At 36.2% G+C, this 20040-nt stretch overlaps 1 protein-coding gene across 14 annotated transcripts in view; it reads left to right on the top strand.

Annotated features, from left to right (window-relative positions):
• The window catches only part of CADPS2 (calcium dependent secretion activator 2), a 318458-nt gene that overhangs the window by 156358 nt on the left and 142060 nt on the right, over positions 1 to 20040 (top strand). For all 14 annotated transcript variants that reach the window (XM_086473344.1, XM_086473328.1, XM_086473312.1 and 11 more), the window contains exon 8: positions 3635 to 3774. In XM_086473344.1, coding sequence (XP_086329470.1) covers positions 3635 to 3774 — 140 coding nt within the window. The remainder of the gene's footprint in view (positions 1 to 3634; positions 3775 to 20040) is intronic.

The following is a 20040-nucleotide window of genomic DNA, read 5'->3' as shown; positions in this document are numbered from 1 at the left end:
TTTAAAAGAAGATGTGGTCAATGTGCCAAAGATAGAGGAGAGTTAATAGTTACTTGGCTGGATTGACTTTGTCTCAGATGTACTTGAAATAACTTCTTCTATTGCAATCCAGCTGGGGACTTAAATACACAACTCAATCAAAATAAATGATGTTAGTTAAGTCGTAGAATGATCTTAGCTTCGTATCTTTCAACCTGTCATATTTTAAGCTCAGGAGAGAAACATTTTCAGTCATTCACAATTAAGAAACAGTGCTTTGAGAACATCACCTTGCACAAATCTATAAATCATAGAATCATAGAACAGTTTCAGTTGGAAGAGACTTTCTAGATCATCTAGTCCAACCTTTGCCCTAGCTCTATTACCACTAAACCATGTCCCAAAGTACAACAACTACCCATCTCTTAAACACCCCCAGGGATGGTGACTCCACCACCTCCCTGGGCAGGCTGTTCCAATGCCTGACAACCCTTTCAGTAAAGAAAGGCTGATATCCAGCCTGAACTTCCCCTGGTGCAGCTTAAGGCCATTTCCCCTTGTCCTATCGCTTGTTACTAGGGAGAAGAGACTGTTTGGCTCTCTAATATTTAAAATTTCTTTTACATCCAATTAATTTCTGTGTTTGTTTTACATCCAAATAAGGAGAGGCATAAAGTGAACTTGCCACTTTTTCAATTACAGTGTGGTCTGAGGAAATGTAATATTAGGTATAATCAGACCACATGGTCGAGTATTTTTAATGATCATGAGATAATTGAATTTACTGAATTGTCTCAGCCCACACTGTTCTGATACTATTAACTTGCCTTAAATCGGCTGAAGCAATGTGATGCACAGCAGCTATGTTCAGTAGCATTGTGGTCATTAATAGTTCATTATATTTTTAAATTCAGATTACCTGTTAGTTTACTTATTGTAAATGCAGTCCTAGACTAACAACTCATAGTCCTCTGTGCTGCTGCTGAGTAATCTACTATGGTGATACTCCCAGGTATAAGAACAATAAAATAAGATAAATTAAAATAAAATAAAAATTAATATAGAAACGTATGAAGTAGAAATTTTATGAAACATTAGAAGTTTTAGGCACAGTGAAAGAGTATTCTGTAGGTGAGTTTTATATCCCCCAGAGAAGACCTATGAGTTGATACCATTTTATTTTTTTAAAGTAGATTATAGAACAACTAGAAAATTAAAATCCCTTAAGCTGTGCTGAAAGGACGTCTGAGACAGAATAGCCTAGAAAGTTTCTCCACGGACAATGGGAATGACATTGCATTGCAGTGTGCCATAGTGGAGAGAATGCTTTTATTACAAATTTCAGCAGCTTTTTACTTTTTCTATCAAGGAATGTTAGCCTGGTGTTTTGGTTTCAGTGATTTCATTGGAGCTTATTGTTTGTGCCACCTGATGATATGGTACACAATGGTTAGCATTGCCTGTAAGGGCAATATTACTATGAAGGTTATTGTGAAGATAATTAATGCCTGTCATATGCTTTGTGTACGTGTGTTTGTGTGTAATGATAAAAAGTTTGATGACAAAGTTCTTTTAGCTTTCATTGTTTAAAGCTGGAAGGCATGACAAAGTGCATACTTAAACATTCTGCCAGGTACTTATTCATTGTGAGAGGTTTGAAAATGAAGCTCCAAAATACTTCTTTAAAAATTCAGAAAAGGAATTGTCAGTACTGAAGTTATAAATTAATTATACACCTGTCTGCTTATATTTTCATCAGCATTCTAAAAACTCAAGAAGTTGACAGGAGAAAGATGTTGCTTGAGATGCATGAGCTGTAATAAGCTGTTACAGGACAACAGGAACTGCAGCCTGTAGAAAAGGAAAAATTCGTAACATCACCTGCAGTCCTGTGTGAATACCAAGCAATTAAATGCAAGGAATGAGTAATAATTCTGCATTTTAAATGATAAACAAACTAAAAATCATTTTCTGTTTGATTCTTCAGAACTCTAAGATTGCCACACTCGTAATGCTTTTAAATTTTTTTAAGGGATGGCTTTTACTTAAAGTGCAAATCAGCTTGTTTCATGGGAAAGAGGGAATAAGCTCTGTTATAAATACTGTTTGCTGTGCATTTGCAAAAAGGAAAAAAAAAGTGGCCTCCCAATTTATTAAAACCAGAATATACTTTTTCTTTTCCTATCTGTTTAAAGGGTACTGAATATACTCAATGGTTGTGACAGGTTATTTCTCCCACTGGTGTTATAACAGTTGCACACTTGATTAGGGTGATGCATCATATTTCTCTGCTTTGCTAGAGCTCCTGATATTAACAGGATGCAGGAACATGTTTCTGCAAAATACTGAGATGAGAAGCTGAAGGCCTTCAGCTTACATCATCTTTCAGATGATTAGATCTGAATGACATTATTGTAATATTTTTTGCATAATAATATGTCAGATTTATGCTTGCTTGGAGGTTCTTACTCAAATCCTTGATTTATTTAGCTTTCCTAATAACACAGAGAAGAATATATTATGTGTTATATATGTGACATAAGGCACAAGGACTATGTATAAAAAATTAACTTGATGGTTAAAGTTATGATTAATTTTAGTTTTCAAGAAATATAAAAGTTGTGAAGAACACTGCTTTTTAGTGTTGTTACTTTTGAAATACTGCTTCGTGATAATGGTAGTTCAGAACTCACCAAATGTTATGAAAGTCTCCTAAATAGCCTGTGTAGAATATTTTAGAGTCTAAATTGATTCGAAAGTAATGCTTATAATAAGAATGAAAGGAAATTATTCTTCAACTGCTATATATGTGACTGTGGGTAAGATTTTCATGAGGTAGTAATATTTAATTGTACTGACTATAAATGGATACACTTTCTGAATGGTAAATAAATAAATATGTAACAGCTTGTGACTAGTATTAATCTAAAATGAACAGCTAGTAAAACTCTCAAGAAATTTGTATAAATGTTTTAAAATAAAAAATTTAAAATTCAGTGTATTTTTATTTTTTATATGCCTACACTGTAGTTTAAATAAACGATTTGTGTCATATCACATGTGAACCGGACATAGTATCTCATTTATTATACTCCATTTGCAGCAAAGATGCTTTGGAATTAATCTCCAATTTCTGCAATTTTTACTATAAGTAGCTTTTATTAATGCTAATTATAAAAAAATGGAGTTGGTAAGAAAGAGCATATTTCGTTTTCTTCACTCAAGCAATGTTACTGCTGGATGGGTGATCTGTTGCATGATGCTACAGCAAATTGTTTCAATAGGATGTTTGCAGCAGAGCACTGAGTAATGTAAAAGTTTAGGTTCTTATTTAATTGTACGTGACCATTTTCAAGTGTCAAATGTTCCTTTTTGTTTAAAACTGTTAATTCAGAATGGACTAACAGAGGAGGAAATTTTATTAACTCACAATATGAAAACACCCATTTGTAACAAAACAAATTAGTTCATTTTGGAAATTCATCTGTTACAATAAGATTAAGTCAATTGGTTTATTAGGTTTGTGAAACCTTTTTTAGTCATTGTTCAGACTGGAGGAGATGCAACAAGAATCTTCACTGCTTAGAAGTTTCCGTTAAAGACTAGCAGATTTTTTTGTGCCAACTCATTGAAGTTTTTGTTTCATGTCTTGCAGGTAGTGCTGTATCCAACATCCAATAGCCCGAAGTCACCTGATCTGCATAAAATGATAGTCCCCAAAAACAGCCAGGACAGTGAATTGAAAATTAAACTGGCAGTGAGAATGGATAAACCACCTCACATGAAGCACTGTGGGTAAGTGTCCGTTTTCTGGCTATTTATTATTTTGCCTCATTATACCTGTGTTTAAGCATATGTAGGTAAAAACATAAAGTTTGTAACACATTATAAATGTGTACAATAGTTCCTATAGTATGGCATTGTGTTATATCCTCTTTTTATACGTAAAGTTTGGAATAGTCAAAAATAACTTTCATTTCAGATGTTCAATGATGTGTAAAGACAGATGATGAGCTAACTCAGAAGTGAAAGAAATGAGAGTACAGTGTCATTTAGAAACTGATTTTGAATGTTACAATTTCTAGCACTTTTGGAAAAAAAGTTGGTATTTAGGAGAAACGTTTTTCCATTAAAATAGGATTAGTTATGTACCTGAATGTGATAGTACTTGCAACATAGTCTCCCCTTTTCTTTCTCTGTCCACTGTATGGTATTTCTCTTGAAAGGAATTTATGTACAAATATCAGTTTAAGGGTGGTTTTTTCTGTCTAACACTGAAACTATATGGAGTAGTTTATTCATAAACACAGCTCCTGTACCCAACTGCCACCTCTATTCCTTATCCCAACTGCAAAATCAGGTAGTGTTGCCGACAGTGAGCACAGCTGTATCTGTTGTTATAAAGCAATTACCAGGGCTGTTTCACATCCTTTTCACTTCTTCTGAATTAAGTAGAAGTATACTTCAAAAAAAAGAAGACTATTCAACATGTTAATGTAGAGTTAATGTAGTGGCCATACTGTCTAGATTTTTTTTAATCTTCTCATGTTAATATTCTGCTCATTGTATACAGACAGCAAGTGCCAAAATTTCCTATATTCAATACGTTAAAAAAAAACCAACACAACCTATTTAAGTTTTGGCAAAGCTGTAATTCGTTGGGCTGAAATTTCCCAAGTATCAACCTCAGCCCTCATTTTGATTTTGGGAAACTTAGACACAAATGATCGGGACTGTAACAATGAGACTTGCTGGCTGGAGACCTGTGGCTGGTGACTGGGACCTGCGAAGAGAGAGAGGGAAACCAGTCATGGAGCCAACGTGGGAACTGGAGCTACAGTGCTTGGAGACTGGGACTGAGATGAGAAAATTTACAAGTAGGGATTGAAATACATGAATAAGGGAAATGGGATGTGGCAGGAGAGAGCAGGAAGACTGAGCTGACGTGAGTAAGTTGGAATGGAGAGGACCTAGGGAGGAGAGAAAAGTGCTTGTCTGTACTAAAGCATGATGGCCCATTTGTTTGCACTCACCAAGCACTTCTGAAATGGTTTGGTAATTGTGGCCCATCCTTGTCTAGATTCAGTCCGCTAGCATGGTTTCAGTCTCCTGCTGCTGGAAGGTATTTAGCCAGTTGAAGCAGTGAACTGCAGGGGTGGTGTGTCAAAAGGCAGCCACAGGAACGGGATGACTTGAATAACATCAGTAATGAATAATACACAACAGATGCATCTAACTTGCACGTGACCTGGTTTGGTTGCGTACTCCACACTACAGCTTCATCAGGGATGTTGTGCTCCCATGCATCTATCCCAACAGGTGACTGGGAGAAGTCCACATTTTTGGTCAGGTTGCTGATAATGTTGGGGTCAGGCTGCCTGCAGCCCCAATTACGATATAGCATGCAACTTATTTTGACCTGGGTCCAGCAACAAGGACAAAGCTCCAGTGCTTCCCCCCATTGTGCTCCTGGGTTTCCCCAGAGCCTTCCTTGGCTGTGAGTGGTTCTTCTGGTGTCTTCAGAGGAACTTCCTGACCCCCCAGTTTGCTTTTCCATACTGGTTTATGTGACTAGTCTTCTTGTCTAAGCATTAAATGGATTGCCCAATACAATATTACTTTCGATAATTTAATTCAATCATCCCTTTCATCTGCTGCTGCTGGTTACTCCCTCACATCGATTTTGAATCCTAATCTCCTGGAACAGTTGTTTACTTCATTTTACTTCAGCGTCACTGCTGTCACTATTCTCCAGGCAAATATTGTTGTTCTTCCTACCAAAAATGCTCGAGGTCAGTCATGATTTCCCTTTCTTTATAGCCATTAGCTATAATGATTAATACCTACACAGTCATCTAGAAAAGTTAGGGCACTGAGGGAGGGCTGTATGGACTCCTCCACCATAAATATATGTGAAATGAAATAAAAGGTTAATAATTCGTCCAATAACCATTGAAAGGGCTGATGAAACACTCTGTGATGGCACTAGAGTTGCAGTGAGAGAAAAGAAGAAGGTATTTGTTTGGAGGGGAAGAAAAACCTTCTAGAAGAATTATTAATGTCTACAATCAGGAACTGTTAGTGTTAGGAAAAGCTGACATCCAGGCACTCTTTGCAGCCTTCTCTTGACTTCCTGGGTGAGTATAAGTATTAAGTGGTCATTTGCTATTTTTTCAAGAGGGACTCCCACCTGCTTCAACACACAGATTAAAGCTGTTCTGGTTCTGAACTGATAAGGTGTTATCAGAGAAATCCTCATTTGTGAAGAGGCTGGAAACACGTGGTGGATGATGGACAGTATAATGGGAAGGCAAAGGCATTTTGCAGTTGAGGTAGTTGAGGGATGTCTGAAAGAACTGTCTTTTATCCCTGTTTGTGCTGCACAGAAGGACCTGCGTGTAAGAGACTGAAACATTTCCACCTATATGGTGGTATGTTATTTGTTTCCTGTGCCCAGTTTGATAAACTAAAATCTGATTTCATAGAGGTGCCTGACACTCACAGCTACTAGCTGAAATCAGTGGAAACTGTGCTGTAAATATGCATTGTGCTGTTAGAGTCCAAATATCCTAAAAATTAGATCTTCGTCTTAATAGCTGAAGCCTAAAGTTTTTAGTACTTCAGTTCTCCCATTATGAAGTGAGAATAATACCACCTCCCAGTGTCGTAGACATTTGAAGGTAAATTTTCAGAAGCAGCTGATAGAAAAGGTTCCTGCATACCTCCCAAGTTGAGGGAAGTGGGGCATGGTCACTTCTGTAACACATGGCCAAAGGCTTATGCTCTGTTGGGCAGTGTTATTGTGGTGCCAGGCTCTGCAGCTTCCCTGGTGAACTTGCACAAGGTAGAAAACCAAATAACTTGATTCTGTCTGTAAACCAGCATTTGTGTAACATGCAATGAAACAGGCCATAGGAGAAAATAAAGTGTTGAAGAGCTAGAAGGCAGCTGCTGCTATCCTGAACAGTGAAAAAGGTTGGGAGGTTTTGGGTTATTTTATTTTATTTTGGGTTATTTTATTTTTCGTATGTGGTACACAGAAGGGGAGGAAATAAGAGGATGGAAGAATATGATCATCCTTGCAGCTGGAATTTCGTCATGTTAGCAGGTTGAATTTTACAACCTTAATAACTGAGTTCTAATGCAGATAATGTCATTATCCCAGTTAAGTTCTAATTCTTCAGTTTATTTTTCAGAAATGCCTCATGCTTTATCTTTGCCCAGTCTTTGAATGAGACAACTTACGTTTTCTGTCTCTGTCTGAGTTAACAGGCTAACATACAAGATTTGTATTTGTCTCGTAGGAGAAAAAGGCAGTCTGTTGGCATTAGATAATGCCTTTCAGCTGAGAATCTCAAAATTTATTCCAAGTTGAATTAAAATTTTACCCCACAGCCAATTGCAGAAAGAGGGGTTTTATGAGATTAATGTTCTATCATGATTTAAAAAAAATAATAATGGTAATAAGAGATCATTTTTTCAGATATGGGAGCTATGCTCAAATATTTCAGTTTCTGCAGGGTCAGCAAAACCCACAGGCCCAAGCTAATCATGGGTTTACAGTTATATCCTTCAGAAAAGTTTCTCCTATTTAAGACTGACTTCACTTATTGACACAGGTGATACGCAGAAAGACTTCAAAACCTGTCTTGCATTTATGCTTCAAGAATACTCAGTTTTGCAAATTACACTGGACTGCAGCACCTTCAGATCGTGTTCACTTTTCAGGTTTCCAGAGTCATAATTATATTTCAAATAAAATTATAAACTTGGGATTTTTCTCATTATAAATTGTATCCATTCTAAGAGCAAGAAACAAAAATCGTTATGACTCAACGCTACTATGAATTTTAATTGCAATTCATTTGTACCTCTGTGAAAATGAGTAACCACGTTACTTTTACACTGATGTTTATGTTGGTATATTCATAAAGCTAATCTAATCACTAATGTGATTTTTACAAAAACACTTGATCAAGGAAACACTCTGTGATTTTTCTGTGCTTTTTGTTAGATGCTTAAAAAATAAGGAATTCTCATATACATCTTACAGTAAACAAATCCTATTATATAGTTTAGATAATTTTTTTTTATTCTTGCATGAAAGGCTCTCAAAGTATGAAACAACCCAAAGGATATATAACCATCCTTTTCTATTTAAACCCTGTCAAGAGATTAAAAGGGGAAGCATGCACAGCTAGAAATTCTGAGTAATGACAAGGTATGTCACTCATTAATGGGGATTTGTAGAACAGTTCTGATTATTGGCAATTCATGATACTTCAGATTCCTTTCTCGTAATTTGTAATGTATTTGTCTTATTCTCATAGAATGTGGTAACATTTTCCTTGTCTAAAATGCAGAGCACATATGAGCTTTTTTTCTAATCTTGGTTATTAAGGTAGGAAAGCCAACATCCATACAAAAGGAGGTTTTCAACATTTCTATTATTTTATTCTGTTGCAATCTTTAATCTAAAACAAATCATCAGTAGAAATATGCAAAATATTACCTGAAACTTCCTGTATAAAATGCTAAATCTGCTTATTTGTGTCAAGTTAGAATAACAGCATTAAGGTAGTACTGTTTGCACAGGAAGGCTCCCTTGGCTCTCCTTAAATCATAATTAAATCAAGATTGAAAACCTAAGCAGGACAGGTTAATCTATTCAAGATATGTGAGTTCCTGTAAATTCCTTTTCTAATGTGTCGAGTTTTTCTGATGTGCCTTTGGACATCCACATACATTTAAAGCATGCATTATTTTTAAAAGTAGATTTTGTGTCAGTTAAGTTGTCTGTTAGCATAGCCTAGTGGTTACTAAAGGGTACTATTCTCTTGCTTCCAATCTGGAAATAAAAAAGGAATACTGAGATTTTTTTCAAATAGCTTGATTTAAAAGGATTAGTAAGGCTTAATAGTCATACCAAAAAAAGGAAAATAAATAATAACATAAAATGAAATTCTTATAAACTGAAGAGCCTGAACAGGACAATATTACAAAGTAGTATTATTTGGGTTTGACTCCGGACATAAAACATTTCAGCATAGCTCTTGTCCAGAACTTTGTCCAAGATCTGAAAGGCAAAACTCATTCTTAGAAGTTCTGTTCTGCTTTCTACTATGACGTATTGCATCTAGAAATATTACACCTTTAATTTCTTAATTTGTTAAACTTTTGTCACGTATGTACACAGATTTTTCTCCCTGTCTCTCATTTGTAAAGCAATTATTTTGGTGACTTTCTCAAACTTGTACTCTCCAAGATGATGATGATGATGATGATGATGATGATGATTATTCGTCTTCTTCGTCGTCTTCTTCGTCGTCTTCTTCTTCGTCTTCTTCGTCTTCTTCATCTTCTTCTTCTAGGGTTCTGTGTAAAGATCACCATGAATTGGCTTTGATGTTCTTAGGAAAGCATTTCTGAATAATAAATATACCTACTGGTTCCTGTATGTGACTGAAATATCACATTTCTCCTCCTCCTGCTGTTGTTTCAGACCTAAAGGAAATCTGTGAGACACGTGCCCTGGTTAGCAGTCTTCCAAGATGCAGATAATGAAGCACAGGGACGAACAGAGATCATGCAGGGTCACAGGCAATTCAGTGGCTGAGCTGAGGATAGCACTGGGTTCTGCTGGCTTCTTAGTGGGTAGGGTTATAGTGTGTCACTGTCAGCGGGATAAACCATTGTCATAGCTACTAGTGAGCTAATAAGTCAGCTAAGAAGAGCCACAGGGACACTGACACTGAAGTTAGCCAGAACAGTGGTGGTGCCAGCGCTTCTGTGCTCCTTGTCCACAATCACTTAGCAAAGAAGGGCAGGAAGAGGAACAGAATTAGCTTTACAACATCAAGATGTGTAATCTGAAGGCTGATCTGAAGATGAGATCTGCTCCCAGTATCATTATTTCAAAGAAATGTGCAAGGTGACCATGTTGAAGTTACTCTATTTCAATTCTGGGTTACATTTACGGATAAAGTAAGATGTCAGGAATACAATCGCACTTCCCTTAGCACGTGCTGCATGATCTCTGTTTTACATAGGCCTTTGTGTTGCACGTAGTGAATTTGAAACTGATTTCAGACCTTTCTCTGAGCTGAAACACATAGATATGTCAGAATAATTCTAAATCATTTGTTTTGCCTACACTAAAAGATGAAATAGAAACAAAGTTTTGGCTAAGCTAAAATGTCAAGTTTAGTTTCTCTTAGAATAAGTAGGTATACGGATGCTTCAAAGTAAAGAAAAGTATTAGAAACCTGTATGCATCCAACATCTTAGAAAATCCTTACTAGTATTTGTTATGATATGATAATATATAGCATAGACTTCTTCAATTAGTATTATTTTCAATGAGATAAAAACAATAACTTTCTACATTGGTTTTCAACAGTTACAGAAAATACTTTTCTCATTAGTGAAGACAGTAACGTTTTTCTCTTACAAAAGGGAGAAGGGACTATTTGAGAGATTCCTGTTGCTCTTTTTAATTTCTTATCAACACAACATAATTGCCTGAACCAAATGTTAAGATAAGTAGATACTTACCTATCGCATTTCTTCATCTACATACGTAAACTCTTCTATATCCATAATATGTGATTTGTCTTTCCAAGTTTGTACGCAACGCACCAAGTTGTGACTATTAAGTCAGTATCTTAGCACCATCTAGCTTTCTGTGTGTTGCTATTGCACTTTTTCTTCTAGCTTAAAAAAGGGTAGCAGAGCACTGACTTCAGCTGCTGCTTTGAAGAGAAAGGTTCTCACTGTGCTTTGGTAGGCTTATTTTTCAGATTATGACTATCAAGACTGGGAAGCATAAGGAAAGTCAGATGGAAGAAACCATTGAGTTTGTTTGAAATTTGCAAATTTGACATAACATCAGATAGTTTGGAATCATTTTCTGATCATTTAGTCATATGCCCTCACTATAGCAGCCCAAAAATGTAGGTATTTAGGCTATGTCAGAGTTCTCTGAGTTTTCTCAAAGCCACTAGGTAGGGAGGAATACCTTGACAGGTTTGTTTATCAATGCTAAGACATTGGCTATGGAAAAAAAGGAGAGGTACACTGGAGTTAGTAAGATAAACTTTGCTTTATATACGTTTTCAGAAGAAATATAGATTATCTCCTAAGTTAAAATAAATGCCTGATCACCAGACCACAAAGCTTTGGAAAGATGAATTACCAGAGCAAGAGGTTGGCTTCAGTCATGTCATCTTCTTCCTTCTGCCTAATTCACAGTTTTTCAAATCTAAATTCAGTCAGAGATAAACTCTGCATAGCTGCGTAAGTGATTTTTAAAAGCAAGTCTTTTATTTTAAATTAAATTTGGGCTACTTTGGTAGATAGTAAGACAATTTCACTACAGGTAACCATGCAGTTAGGAGAAATACCTTCACTTCTACAGTGATGTTTCTTGGTTTTCTTACAAGTTATAAATATTGGTCTTTATAGGTAGAGTAGTGGCTGTGTATTTACTCTTATGAAGATGAATGAAATTAAATAGATATTTTGTATGAAATAAATGTCACTTCAGTTAATTCCTGTGAGGGTTTTTGTTTGCAGTGGTGGTAGTTTAGTGTTTGTGATGTCATCTGACATGTATAGGTTGTTCTATTCAGCAGCAGACACGCTTGATTTGTATTTTTAACATTCACAGTTTTGTTCAAAGCATTTTCTTATCCTATCATAAGAAGAGTTGTAAGAAATATGGGTGGAGTATATCAGTGCTCTTTATCTTTTCTATTACAATTACTCCTAATTAGTCTCAAATACGTTTAGGAGGTAAATCTTTCTACAAACACCGACAGAGATGGCCCGCTGCCATTTGCAACATCAGGCCTTCCAGTATTTTGAGATGGCCTGTAATTCATTTGCAAATGGGATTTTATTAAACTACCTTAGTGCAATTGATGAAAAGATAATCCTCTGCCACTCATTCCTGATGTGTGGGTAAAGGGTGCCTGCTATGAAGGATAGCCTCAGTCTTCACCTGAGTCTTCATTCACTAACCAAAAATGCTCCTGTTTCCTGAGGCTGACTCAGTTGTTACCTTGTGAAATCTTGTTATAACATGTTGAAACACTGTGGGATGCAGCAGTCTACTGCAAGAGGATCCCATCACAGGAATCAAGGATGTATTCAAGTCAGCTGAGTATAAGTAAAACTTAGGAAACCTCTAGCTATGATTTTTAAAGTGCACACAGCTTTTCTTGTCTCTCTTGTTACTGACAATGTTTGCAGAGTGTATCTGGCCTCAAAATTTGTTCCCAAGTTGTCCTGAGAACCTCATTCTCATCTACCGTTGTAGATGAACCCTTTTCCAAAGAGTTCCTTTTAAGCTAGTGGGGATGTCAGTAATACGGAAGACGAACAGAAGCAGACATGTCTAAAGGGAATTCTCTAGTAAAGAAACTTTACGGAGCAAAACTGAGTTAGAGGTTTCTTTTTAATCTAACAAGTATTTCAGATGTGACCATTTGAGGAGGTCATGGGACTTGTCAGCAGAGAGAGAGAAAGAGAGAGATTATACTTGACCAGCTCTGCACTCTGACCAAAAACTGACAGTGGGATGCCAGCACCTGCACTGCAGGACTGTTGGGGTCACCAGCGTGGTCACAACACTTTTGAATTAGAGTTGGCTCATGCTCAGACTTAAAGCATTGACAATGTGACCTCATATTTCCTTGCCATATACAGAGGACCTTTGAGACACTGGGCAAAAGATTTGTTTGTAGTCTCTGACAGGAAGGCATAAAGAAGTATTTCATCGGCTTCCAAGAGAGAAGAAGTGTGCACTGCAAAGCTTCCTTTTCCAATCCATCTTCAACCTAGACCTAGCATGACAACCCAAAATCTCAGCGCTGATCAAGACGAGCACGGTAGCTGTAGGTAGTTCTGCAGTGCTGAAGCAAACCATATTAATGCCAGCGCTTTACTCACCACCACTTACAGAAGATGTGTTGTGTAGCTGATGAAATAGGCTTTGGTTGAATTTCACACAAAGTTAACTGTTGAAGAAAAAAGGGGTTCCAGTAAAAAATGTGAGCAGCAAATACCACTGCATATTCAGGACCGTCTGCTCTTCTCTTTACGTCAAGGTATGACAAAATGTCATCTAACATCTGGCACCACAGATTTATATGTGTAGAGCATATTTTCTCTGCTCAGTGAATGATCCGGCAGAAGGATATGTCAGAAACTACTATGAAAAGTAACCTGGCTGAAAAATTCAGAATACTTAATGAAATGTAGTCATTGCTGAATACCTTGAACCGGAGAGGACTGGCATCGCTGATCTGTAACAACTACTCTTCCCATTGCATGAAATTAATATGATTCTTTGGAAACCGTAAGAGCTTTTTACTAAAACTTAGCAAGAGGAGAATATCTTTCTTTTCAACAGTGACTCTCAGACAGTTGCTGACTCCAAAGATCCAAGACCCTGAAGACAAGTGTGTGAGTATTCCTTTCTGCAAGACAAGACTCATAAATCCCAGCAGAGAGTAAATTCAAGTGTTTCAAGATCTTCTGACACATGGAATGAGACTATTGAGAAACTAGCACAACATTTGAAAACTAAAACAGTGATTTTACAGTTCAGGAGAAATATCGGTCAAGTTTTGGCCCATAATTAACAAACATTTTTGAATTTGGGTCCAATAGCAATGGTGTGTATTTTTTGTTTAGTCAGGGCGTCAAAAGTGTCATTCATGTAGCTGTAATTATCTTGTATTTCTTGCTAAATTCTGACAAACCTGTCCTCAATTTTACATTCATAAGGCAACATGCGCCTGTGCATATCTGAGGTAAAAATTGCCTGTGTACATTATAAGCAGCATGGTAGAATGGCTTGATTTTTAATTCACTTTTAGTAATGCATGCATGCCTTACTATTATTATTCCAAGGTGTCTCATAGCAGTATTTTCTGTTATGCTAGTTTAAATTGTACTAAACACTCGTATTTCATTGTGCTAAATGAATGCTAGCATTTTGCCATGGAGAAAAGTGCTGACATGTTAACTGTCTTCATTTAAATAATTTTAATATTATACACTTTTGCAAAATCAATTGACTGTAATCAGGTACTTTTTAAAAATGAAAATTGAACTTCATGAAAAAAGACACATTAAAATTACATTAATGATTGTTTGGATGATGATGATGGGTTAGCGCAAAATTACTATGGAAGGAGAAGCAAAAGTGTTTATGCTGCTGCTAGATCCTTAGAGAACAGATTATAGCTATGAGCCTGATTTTCAGTGCTTCCCACAGTAATTGCTTCTGAGGAGGCATGGGGAATCTTGAAGACCTTAATGATATGCCATTGCCACTTTAATTGCTGAGAGAAGCCAAGAGAATCCTAATTGCCAAGAGAAGCTTTACTAATTAAGGTGTCATTCTTTATTCATTCCATAGTAATTAATCTGAAATATTTGTAAAAGCTGAGATACGAATTTAGATCCAAACTCATTTAGCTTAACCGCAACAGACTTTATGCGAAAGAGATCTATGGGTTAAGCGGGGTTAATAGTCAGAAAATTTAAACTATAACATTTTTCTTTTAAAAAAATTTGCTTTATTTTTACTGATAACTTTTTAAAACATGAAGTGAAATAATTGAGAATAGATTTAAGAATCTGTTCACATGAATATGTCATTTATATTTAAATCGTGATTCTACTCTCACATTAAAAAAAAATTAAAACTGGTTATGTAGGGGTTTCCTTTTCTTATATTTCACCGAAAAGCTACATGCTTCTGAAAATGTTAAGATGGGTTTTCTTCAGCACTATGATGAGCAAAATTATGCAAGTTCAGTTGTCTATATATTTTCTCTAGATCATAACTTTAACAACACTTGTTCAATACCTTCCTGCCTTCACTAGGACTGAGTATGCATAATTGATAAGGTGTGGAGAATCCCCATAATCAGTACTGAGTGGTGTTTGTGTGCATGTGTGAGAAAAAAAGAAGTGAAGAAAACCTTGGCAGCAATTGTCAGTTTATCATGTTAGAGAAGAGGTCACTCTCAGACCATAAAGATGGTGATGAGCTGTGCTGCAGCATCACTGAGGACTTGTCATCATAATTTATGTGGCTGAAGCCTAATTCATGGCTACTCCACTGGAGCAAATTCGAATGCAGCATCACAGCATGAGAGAGACTGATTAGCAACAGCCACTTGTAGCAGTGGCATGAGATTAAGCTCCCTACCCTGATGGCAGATGGCACATGATAATCCTGCCATGAAGAGAGAAGGGTTACAGGATGAATGGTGCAAAGAACAGCAACCTGGACTTGTCAAACTGAGGCACCTATGAAGGATTTTTAGCCACTGATGGCTACCAAAATTATGCTGCCTAATGCAAAGAGTTGGAAATCTGGGACACCTGACCTGTGCTTGGCATGTGCTTCCTTAGTGACTACAAAGGAAGCCTAATGTGAAACGTGCCCAAACAGGGCTGAAAAGTGACTGAGTGGCTGCTGAGGACCTGATAATCACCTTATATGCATTTCTGGAGATTTAGTTCAGTCTCTGTCTGGTCTTGTCCTAGACCGACTGCCCTTTAGTGGCTAGAAAATGAGAGACGGCATCTGATTTCACTTCATGCAAGAGGAGTCTCGTTCACATGCTCTGAATCAATTCTGCAGTGTGAACCAAGTGCTGCAACTGGGGGCAATGGCGAGATTCTCTTCAAAGGCACACTCCTTGTTCAGACTAAGTTACCAAAGTGGATGCATCCTTTTTTTGTTTAGGTACTTCATTTAAGTACCTAAAAGTAGTTGGGAAAACAGGGCAATAGCTTCTATGTCAACAGTTCAGGCAAAGGTTCAATCCTGAAAATAAATGAAATACATGCTCCTATGAAACCTTACATTTGTGCTTGTAAATGTTTGCTTTATTGGATTTTTTAAAAAAATATAAAAAATAAAATCTAAACAGAGTCTTGCCTGTTATTGGAAATGCTGAAGTCACAACTTCAGAAAGCTATTAATGTGTAAAAAGGAATTTTTCTATATTTTCATCAGAAATAACAAAGCTGGTGGTAACTTAGAAGGCTAAATGAATAACTAATATTTAACTGAAAATAGACCTTAAGTTCATGAAATTGTAGGTGAGGAATTGAGAAAATCTAAAGTTTAGTGTGATTTGTAACTGGCTTTTGTTCTAAACCACTGAGTAATAACTTTGGTTTAAGTTTAGCTTACATATGAGTGTTTTTCCTATACAAGACAGGAAGAGTAGATGGGTTGACCATTCAGTGCTATGTGGACTGAAAAACAAAATGTATTAAAAAAATAAATGTTGTTATGTTGTAGCAAAATATGCGTCTTATTAGGTCCTCACATGGAAAATCATGATCTGAGCAGTTTAGTCACTACATGTACGTGAAGTGAAATAGAGGCAGGTCATTTTTTTTTTCCTATGCATCATTCATCTTACTAAAATGAGAGTATAGACTAGGCTGCTTATTTTTACTACAATAAATGATAAACAGTTAAAAATTTTATCTCATCAGAGGTGTTCTAAAATTTGCAGTAATATGTTAAGAGTAGTGGAAACTTCGCAGTAACTCTGCACTGTAATTGAGGAGACTTTGGTCTGACTGGAATGCTCAGATTGGCTCCTTTAGCTTAAATTTCTTTATGCTGTTGTTACACAGTTACATAGCTTTGGAAAACTGTCATTCAGAACAACATCTGACTTTTACTCTTAGTTTTGCTTAAAACTTGAGAAAAAAATTGCTAGTCTGTACATACACCCAAAATATTGCTGTCTATCTTTGGAATGAAATTGCATGCAATTATCCCTGCTTTGTAACCTATTCCAGAATTATATATTGTAAAATATGTTACATATTTATTTTGTATTATATTTTAATTTATTTGGTGTTATGAATTTTAAGTTTTTTGCCATCTAAGTTCCTTTTAAAAGTTGTCTGGAAGCTTCCCTTACATGCATGAGTCTGTAGTACTGAAGACGTTACTGACTGTGATATTCGTAACATTATTATTGTACATAGTCGTTTGGTCCTGCAGTCTGAGAAAAAATATCATTGAAATAATTGTTTTAGATTTTGCTTATACTGCTTTATTCTAATACAAATCGGCATAGCACACATATTATCCAGGTGAAAGGTGCGGTTTATTTATTCGCCTTTCTCATCAGGTGATCTGACTCGTTTCTTGATACCATACACTAACCTGTGACATAGAATTTGAGAAAGAGTTATTTCCACCTGACATACATCAACATTGCATATGGTCTGGCGTGGCCTGGTGTTATTTCTATACAGAGAATGCCAGTACTGTTAGCTGCAAGGATGGGGTCATGCCGCCTGCCTGTTGCGTCCTTCTGTCACTTGCGCTGTCCATCTGTTACTTGTAGGAAAGTAAAATTTACCTCATTTTTGTCCTTTGGAATCTAACCCCTTACAAAATCAAGGGCACTTAAAATAGCAAAATTAATTTTAAATGCCAATTGTACATAACCAATCTAATCCTCTGAATGTGCCAGAATGCTGGCTTAGTTCCATACTGTAGGGCCAGCTGTGCTATACTGTGTCCGAGGGTGGATTTCAATTCGTAATACACTATTATGTATGGGCAAAAATAATTTTAACACAATACTGGATATAAAGGCAGAGGTAACATTTTATAAATTCAATTTAGTGGAGTTTTTTTCTGCAGTAGTACAATTTCAATGATTACAGTATTGCATTTAATTTTGACATAGTAACAGAGTCCCCATGGCCCTGCACTACTGTTGTTTTGCCTAAATAGCATATTCATCACAGCCAGCTCTCTTTAAATAGCAACATCCTGTTAAACGTCGACATAATTGTGTTGGCAGTTCTGTACTTTACCGTTTTGTCAGGGTCCTCGAGTACATCTCACATCCCCGAATAAGCAACACGATGGCATCAGCTTGGTAGTTTTCTGTGATTGCTGAGGCAGTGCTTTCATACAGAGTTCTGCACAATTAGCTCACTCTGACCTTTTATTTAAACAAAAACTGTAGTGAAGTTTACCCTGCACTACAAATAATCTTTTTAGCGTGCTTACTGTCACAAACCCAAATTAACTTTGTGTCTGTACAACCGTGTGGTATTTCTTTGTCTTTTGGTAACGTGGGATTTTTTTTTTCACTTTATGCATAAATGATGAAAGAGATCAGGTAGGTGAAAAATGCATATGAAATGGAATGTCAAATCCTGTGCATGGTTTGTCTTTGGAGAAAGACACGGAAAAGACCTGTTTGATTATCTTTGTGCTTTTATGGAGTAAACCAGGAACAAATTGGAAGGGAAAGTGTTGTGGTAGGTGTAGGTTTGAGTTCCACTGCTAAGTCTCCATCGAGGTCAGACCAAATTCCCTTGCTTTACCAGATGGAGAGCTCTTCTGTTAACGTTAGAAGATTGTCAGCCCCAAACCGCCATCTGCTTTTCTTCAAAGTTTATTCCAAAGACGAAAAGCTGTATGGTTCTGGTGAGAGAACAGTTTCCTAAATACAAACCTAGTAATGCTTGTTCAGTTAATTGGTGCCTTAGAAGTTACTTTTTTTATCATGTGTCCCTCCATTTCTGATTTTGACTCTGGTATTTTAAGCTTATTTAAATTTTGGATCCCTTTTAAGTTCAAAGTTTTAAGTGGACTGCACCATGCCATTGACCAAGTAGAAGAGAATAAGAAACTTGGCTGAGTTTGCAGCTGATGTGGAGAAGTCTACCTAAGGATGTGCTTCTCTGACAGCTGGACCCCTAACAGCCAATCTCTTTTCTGAATCTCAGTTTATGACTCTAGCCCTTTTTCATCTGGCTGTAAGTCTTAGCTTTGAAGGGCAAGGTGAAATCTGAAGGAAGGATCTGAACACCTAGACTATAGAGTGATTCCTTTTAGGTTAAGGGCCGTAGGCTGGGAACCAGTACTACGTTACATGGGCATGAGATGTCATTTTAAGGATCTTTCAGTCAAGCCATTTAGAAACACAGCCTGACTAATGAATGCACTCAACAAAATTGGAGTTGTTATGCAAACAACACAACGGGCCTGGTATTAAATATAACAAATATTGCCAGTAGCTGAGAACATGTGCTAGACTGAGATCTCCAAAGATTTTACAGTTGCTTTTCTTTCATTTGCTACTTAAAAAAAAAAAAAAAATGCATCAGAGGAGAGGAACCAACAATTTGTGTAAACACAGCTTTACCATTATTTTGTATATTGAGAAGCAATGGTTCCATTTTCAAACAGAAGATAACTCTGATCCCTAGATTAGTATTGCATCATTAAGTTAATAATCATATGTCAAGCAAAATTTTATTGCCATTATAGAATGTGAGTGTTCAATTTAATCACAAATGCTACTTTCATTTTTAATTGAGCTGTATGTATTCTACTTAATGGAAGGTTTGGGATTTTTCCTTGCACACTCAATAAATTATAATTGAACACCTGATTCCTGCCACTAACACATTAACATCTGGACACCATCTATCTTTTATGCATATAGATACACTGATTAAAACTCGGCAGAAAGGCAGATACTAGGAAAACAAAAAGACAACATTATGGAACACTTTCAGCCATAATTTTTTATTATATATTGAGAAGCATTTAATTATCTTCTTTCATTTAATTAGCCCTAATAATTAGGTCAATTGTTTTTTATTGATATGGCGTGTTAGCAACTTCACTAATTGGCACAAAATAACATGTGTCTATACTAAATGTCTTGCCCTGTTCAAAAATTATTTTTTTTTTTGCTTTCTTGAGACTTTTTATTTATTTCACAGTCTTTTCAATAATATATAAAATACTTTGGCTTGGAGTGGCTTGATTTAAAATTTAGCACTTCACTTTTCACATTTATTTCTGAGTTAAAGACAAAAGAGATTCTAAAGAAAAAGTTTTACTTTTTAACATTATATTTTAGAATCAGAAAGTATCACACTACCTTTTGTAGCTATTAGAAATTTTAGTCTTTCTTCAGAAAGAAAAGTATTTTTAAGCATTCTTTGTTATTAAGACTTTAAGCATAATTTGTC

This window comes from Leptosomus discolor, chromosome 1, assembly GCF_034619465.1.
Source record: "Leptosomus discolor isolate bLepDis1 chromosome 1, bLepDis1.hap2, whole genome shotgun sequence".
In the NCBI taxonomy this organism is placed as follows: domain Eukaryota; kingdom Metazoa; phylum Chordata; class Aves; order Leptosomiformes; family Leptosomidae; genus Leptosomus; species Leptosomus discolor.
The sequence above is the reverse complement of the archived record's forward strand: the minus strand, read 5'-3'. Positions and strand labels throughout refer to the sequence as shown.